This window comes from Sinocyclocheilus rhinocerous, unplaced genomic scaffold (genome assembly GCF_001515625.1).
Source record: "Sinocyclocheilus rhinocerous isolate Xijiao unplaced genomic scaffold, SAMN03320098_v1.1 scaffold2685, whole genome shotgun sequence".
In the NCBI taxonomy this organism is placed as follows: Eukaryota; Metazoa; Chordata; class Actinopteri; order Cypriniformes; family Cyprinidae; genus Sinocyclocheilus; species Sinocyclocheilus rhinocerous.
Window position 1 is genome coordinate 195,370 of NW_015667339.1, and position 6,769 is coordinate 202,138.

The 6,769-nt window shown below is 39.1% G+C and overlaps 1 protein-coding gene across 2 annotated transcripts in view; it reads right to left on the reverse strand.

The window, feature by feature from the left end:
• prrc2c (proline-rich coiled-coil 2C) overlaps positions 1–6,769 on the reverse strand; it is a 41,152-nt gene that overhangs the window by 8,889 nt on the left and 25,494 nt on the right. For both annotated transcript variants that reach the window (XM_016545608.1, XM_016545609.1), the window contains exons 16-25: positions 4,765–4,925; positions 4,332–4,486; positions 3,872–4,223; positions 3,451–3,536; positions 3,110–3,304; positions 2,537–2,788; positions 2,080–2,172; positions 1,887–1,988; positions 910–1,096; positions 611–808 (exon numbers count right to left, since the gene is read on the reverse strand). In XM_016545608.1, coding sequence (XP_016401094.1) covers positions 611–808; positions 910–1,096; positions 1,887–1,988; positions 2,080–2,172; positions 2,537–2,788; positions 3,110–3,304; positions 3,451–3,536; positions 3,872–4,223; positions 4,332–4,486; positions 4,765–4,925 — 1,781 coding nt within the window. The remainder of the gene's footprint in view (positions 1–610; positions 809–909; positions 1,097–1,886; positions 1,989–2,079; positions 2,173–2,536; positions 2,789–3,109; positions 3,305–3,450; positions 3,537–3,871; positions 4,224–4,331; positions 4,487–4,764; positions 4,926–6,769) is intronic.

Below are 6,769 nucleotides of genomic sequence, written 5' to 3' on the forward strand. Positions count from 1 at the left end.
ACATAAGTTAATTTATGATTTGCTGTCTGCCTGAACCAAAGAAATAAATGTGATCATATTTTTTCCATTGCAGCGAATCGCATTGTGTTGAATCGGATCGAATCGAAATCGGATCGCACTGCATCATAATAGGGGTGAATCGTATTGCATCGCAAGCTACTTCATATGTATCGTCAATGTATCGTAGGCTATGCATCGAGATGCGTATCGCATCGGCCTCAGTTATGGAGATGCACATCCCTATTAAATATACACTTTAGTCTGAGGTCAGTAAGAATGTTTTTTTTTTTTAAAGATTAATACTTTTAATCAGTAAGAATGCAATAAATTGATCAAAAGTGACAGTAAAGAGATTTATAATGTTAAAATGTAAAAAAAATATTAGGCAGCACAACTGCTTTCAGCATTGCTAAATGTTTGAACACCAAATCAGCTTATCAGAATGAATTCTAAGGAACACTGAAAACTGGAGTAATGGCTGCTGAATATCAAGCTGACGTCACAGGAATAAATTACTTTTGAAAATATATTAAAATAGAAAACTCTTCTAATTATTGAATTAGGTGAGCAGAAACAATATTCAAACTTGAGGGTGATGTGGGCTATTTACCTGCTGCAGACTGGGATACGAACACCTGTGGGGTCTGTTGCTGCGGTAACAGAGAAGGCGCACAGCCCAGCTGGGAGAAGTTAGTGCTGGACATTCCTAAACTATGCAGCTGCTGGGGCTTCACCTTACAGATGTTGGGAGGGTCAGAGGCTGATGTGCTCTTCGTGCTGAGAGAGGATGTTGTGTAGGTTGCAGATCCTGTATAACAGAAGTCCACTATTAAAATTCGGCCCATGTCTGTTTTTTTTTTTACTTTCTGACCCATTCATGGGGTGTTCTGGTCAAGTATGAACTCTTACCAGACAGGGAGGTGCTGGGGGTGACCGAGGCCACAGGTATCTGAGGCACTGAAGCACTAGAGAAGGAGTTGAAGGAGGCACTGCCTGCTCCTCCTCCACTGGTGATGGGGGAGGCAGAGGAGGTGACAGGAGAGCTCTTTTCCACAAGACTAGGCGAGTTCTCCCAAGCCTTACGCGCAGATTCCATCTGCAGGAAAACAGTGAAGAGCAGTTTAAAAGATGCTCCTGGTAGCATCTGCACTGACTTACTTGTGTAAAGTACATTTTGACTATTTATGTTAAAGCTTTTGATTAGTGGATCAGGATTTGTGAATGAAACATTACATTTATTCTAGGGCTGCCCCCTAATAGTCGACCAAAATTTTTTTAGTCGCAGAAAAAAAAATCCACATTGGCAAAGTCACGCAGATCGTTAACGGCTGATCTATGGTAATACATTACATCCGGCAGGATATCCAAACGCTCGCCTATCAATCATCCACCACAAATATGGCTTATCATCTGAAATATGTAAGTATTAGCAACTTTACATGGTCGCTCAATCTAATGTTAACCTAGAGAAATGTCAGCTATTCAAGTGTCTGTGTGGAAGCTGAACATTAGCGCTCACTGCAGGACAGATGGAGGGGCCGGTGCACTCACTTGCTCTTAAAATAGGCTACTCTGTCATTTTTGGTCATACAGATAAGAGTAATACATCTTTCAAATCTGTAAAGACTATGTTTATTTATGTGCACTCACAATAACAACAAAACGCGCTTTTGTAAAATAATGAAAGCAAACAGGATGCGCTTTCTGCCATCTCGGTCTGTGAACTCGAGCGCGAAACTCTGTGTATATCTTTGCCTTACAGACATTAAAATATAATGTATGATGAAATAATATCTACTTTCAAATGAACCAATTCAAATCCTTAGTCGAGGGCAGCCCTAATTTATTCTGATGTTCAAATGAATCATTCAGTGTGTGCGTCTTACTTTAAGTGTGAGGTCAACAGTAGCAGGAGAGACTGTGGCATGGCTGGAGCTCTGCTGCAGGGCTTCTCTTCGCTGAATAGGCAATGGGTGCGGGAGCGCCACCTGAACCAACAACCAAAAAAAGCGATCAGAACACACACACAGAGAGAAACCCTACACACATGCATATCGATTACAGCACTGAAGCACTAACAGGTGCCACAAGGCTCTCCTCTATCTTGGTCCCTGCAGTGGGGACGTTGTCAGCTAATGAGGAAGATGGGATTGTGTAGTCAGTCACTGATTCCTGCAAAATAAACAGACACATTGTCAGAAAATAACTTTTATCTACAACTATTTTTTCAATAATATAAATACTACCATTCAAAAGTTTGGGGTTGGTAAGATTTTAATGTTTTTAAAAGTCTGTTACGCTCACCAAGGCTGCATACATTTGATCAAAAATACAGTAAAAACAGCAGTATTGTGAAATAAGGTAATTAACAGTTTATTAAGTTAAAATGAGCATAATTAATAAATGACAAAAAAGTAAACCTAGAAAACGGTTCATTCAAAATGACACATGACCCATAAAACAACTTACTGACCCCAAATCTTTGACCGGTATCGTGTTAATGACAGAATTGAAGCAGAAGGATATTAAATTGCACCTTAGAGATGCTGGAGTATTCAGCTGATGGAGCAGTAATCATGCCCTCAATGTCTCCACCCAGCTCAGGAACTTTGTCTTTAGTGGGTGAGCTGGAGTCTCTGTCTCGGCTGCCTCTAGTTCCATTTTTATCCAGGACCTCTCCATCGGACTGACGCACATCTTTGGCAGCCTTACGGTTCTTGAGCGAACGCTCCTTACCAATGGGACCAGGTTTATATTCCTTGTGCTCTGGAGGGGGGATGTCAGGTAACTGAGGAGGAAAATTTGAGTTTTAAACAATGTACATTATACACCTATATAGAAATATCTGTAAAGTCTGGGACAACTAGCAAAAATGCTTCTATTTTGTGTATCAGCATATTAATTTAAAATGAACACATTTCAAAATTTCTCTTTTGCTTTATTATAAAGAACAGCAAATTTCACAGCCCACTTCTCATTATCCAAACCACAATGAAATCAAGTCCTGTGCCACGTCTTGGTAAATATCCAGTTTCATTTGAAAATATGCTGTATTATGTGATGCAAATGCTGCTGCACATTGATCCTTTGCGATAAAAGCAGGGACTACCTTCTGAGGTTTGACAGGTCCAGCACGAGGCTGTTTTTGTCTTTGCTCTTTGGGTTCGGGTAGTTTATTATCAGAGGTTTTCTCTAGCAGGGCAGGCACTCCGTCACTGTCAGTGCTTCCTGCTGAAGACGGGGCACCAAACTGGATGCTGTCCATGCACAGCTCAACCCCACTTTCTGTTCCCATTTTCACACCCTAAAACACACAACCACAAAAACACCAGCACTTAAAGATCAGAAAATTAAAAATGGTGTTGGTCAGCCAGTTAACATAGCATTTTGGAAAACAGCTTGTTTAAAACTTTTTACATTTTAATTAAAATTTTAATATCTCCCTCTCACCTCAGGTGTAACGGCCCCAGTAAATGAAGTAAGGGGTTTGTTCCAGGCACTGACAGATGGAGGCTGGGGAGGGCTGATAGGTCCAACTATAATAGCAAGACAAATACGATAACCATCAGATGCAGAACTGTTACCATGTTGTTAAAATAATCAAAGAACAAATATTTGTCAAGAAAAACCTCACTGGCTTTAAATTAATTGGTCTTTATTAATGGCTATGAACAGTTTCTTAAACTAAAACGGCAAGTTATGTAAACATGGCTTTAAAGGGGTCATATGATGCGATTTCAAGTTTTCCTTTCTCTTTGGAGTGTTACAAGCTGATTGTGCATAGATAAGATCCCTGAAGTTGGAAAGACTAAAGTCTCAAAACCAAAGAGATATTCTTTATCAAAGTTAAGACTCTGCCAGAGGAACTTACGTTTTTTGACATCAGAGAGAACAGTGGAGCCAGCCACCTTGTTCTCCCATAGTTCTGTACCCAGGGTGTTGTGCGTTTGACTCTTGGCAGGGAAGTCTACAGGTGAGGGGGCCAGAGGTGCCACAGCACCCTCAAGAGGCTGGGGTGAGCTAGTACTCTGGTTAGAGGCAGGCAGGTTGTGCTGCAACACAGAGATAGCTGGCTGTGATTGAGGCTGCTGAGAGACAGACTGGGTCTGTGGAGCTGGAGCTGATGGTTGCTGCTGCTGTTGCTGCTTTTTGGCAAATCGCGGAGGGAGTTTAGAACCGCCGCCTCCCCTGCCCTTCTCACCAGAGCCCTTTTTACTCCAGTTCTGCACAGCATAAGGACAGATGCAGAAGACATTGGATGAGATGATTTCTTGTGTACCAATTGCCTCGATGCAATGCATGGGACTAAAGACATTCCCTCCTTTCCTCACCTGTGCAGTCTGCTCTTCTTTCTTCCTTCGTTCCTCATCCTGCAAACGTTTCTGCTGCTTCCGTGAAACAACCTCAGTGAACCCATCATCGTTCGTGTTTGACTGAGGGTCCTCCAGTGTCGTGACCTCTGGGTGGTCGTCAATGATCACTACACCTGGGGAAGGGCGGAAAGAGGATAAATGAGTATCCCCCCAAAAAAATTAGCAAAATTATTCAGTTTACCAATATTAAGACCAAGTAATTAAATAACAGTATTTTAATAATATTGAAGCTGTACTTGCAAATAATTTATAGCTAGGAAAGAATTAGCTAGCAAAGATTTTTACTAAATATTACTTAATTTTTAGTTAACTTTTTAATTCATTTTATTAATGAATATGAAGAAATGTTGCTACAAGGTGCATCAAAAACACAAAATTATTTAACACTAACTGGCATAATTGTTGAGATCGAACTGAGACAAAGCATTTTCTTTCTCTTTGGGTTTTTTGACAGCTTGTTTTGCTTCCTCTTTCCGGCGACTGGGCGCTGGGTCTTTCCCAACTTTCTGACCTGTACTGGCCTGACCAGCCTCTGCATTCTGAGCAGCAGCACTGCAGGAAACAGAGAAAATATTAGCTCAGTAATAAATTAGAATCTGAGGGTTGTTGGGGGAAACAGCAAGATAAAAGTAGTTAGAGTGAGAGACAGTCTAAAAATACATGTCTATTTGGAGGGCTGTCAAGACAAATTCACACATGTTACCCTGGACCACAAAACCAATCTTAAGTCGCTGGGGTATATTTTTAGCAATAGCCAAAAAAACATTGTATGGGTCAAAATTATTGATTTTTCTTTTATGCCAAAAATCTGTAGAATATTAAGTAAAGACCATGTTCCATGAAGATATTTTGTAAACATGATCCTGGAAGAGTAGACTACAATGCCGGCAGTTCTGACTCAGTCTGTAAGTACGTTTTCATTTAAAGGATTTGCCACTGATGATTCAAACGCGAGTTTTCGGCAGTGTAGTGTAGCACTTTGTCATTTCTCTGATCACAAATGCAGACAGTACGCGTTAAAAAGACAGTACAAGTCATTATAATCAGTAATTATGTCCCCACTGGATGCAACAAATGCCTTGTTTGTAATGGGTTTTCATGTTTTTGTCTCGTTGCTCCGCCCGGGACACGGCATCAACAGTATGGTGAGGGGCGTAACATTTCCATCACACGCTTGAGGTATTCGGCCAATCATAACGCACTGGATAGCTGGCCAATCACAATCACACCTCGCTTTTCAGACCGATGAGCTTTGTAAAAATCGACGCGTTTCAAAAAGGCGGGGCATAGAGGAGAAACAATAATGTACAGTATGTGGAAAATAATGTTTTGTTTTTTTTACTTTAAACCGCATAAACACATTTCATTACACCAAATAATGTTATTTTTAGCAGCATCATATGACCCCTTCAATTTTTGATTAGTAATATGCATTGCTAAGAACTTCATTTGGACAAATTTAAAGGCAATTTTCTCAGTATTTAGATTTTTTTGCTCCCTCAGATTCCAGATTTTCAAATAGTTGTATCTCGGCCAAATATTGTCCTATCCGAACAAACCATACATCAATGGAAAGCTTATTTATTCATGATGTATAAATCTCAATTTCAAAAAATTTACGCTTATGACTGGTTTTGTGGTCCAGGGTCACATATGGAGAACCAAACCTGCAGAAATGTAAAAATAAATAAAATATATAGGTAAATAAATAAAACAACAGGAAAATAAAAAAAAGAAAGAAATGACTTGATAAAAACAAATATAGTTAATTTGTAATAAAATTTAACCCTGAATTTATTTATTCCTTTTTTCCTTTATGTATTATATTATTTTATGTATTTATTTTTACATTTATTTTGATTCTTTTTATCTTTTATTTACTTATTCTCTCATTTATTTTTATATTTATTTATTTTTAAATGTATTTATTCATGCATTCATTATTTTTTTTATATTTATTTATTCTCACATGTATTTATTTCCAGATTTATTTATTTATTCATTTATTTCTTTTTACTCTTCCGTGTGCAACATGGAAATGAGGGAAGTGGTCCTTGCGGAGCTCCTGTCAATCATTGGTTGAGAGCTCATGCAGAAGCGACAGATCAAACTAACGATAGAGATCGGAGTTTGTGGGTTCAACTGGAGAGCTGCAATATATCTTCACAGATTCACATTATGATGTAGAATTATTTTATGGCATCTGAATTCATCTACTTTCCAAAAACTAAAATTCAGCTTAAATTTTCATTTTTCGTTCATGGGTGGAAAAATGAATAAATGGCTTGAGTATTCGATTTCTACACGTGGGCGGGAATTAAATGCCCCTTTCTGCTGATTGGTCAGCCGAAGATCAAACCGTGCCTTCATCAGTTCTTCTGCAGTATCACGCAGCA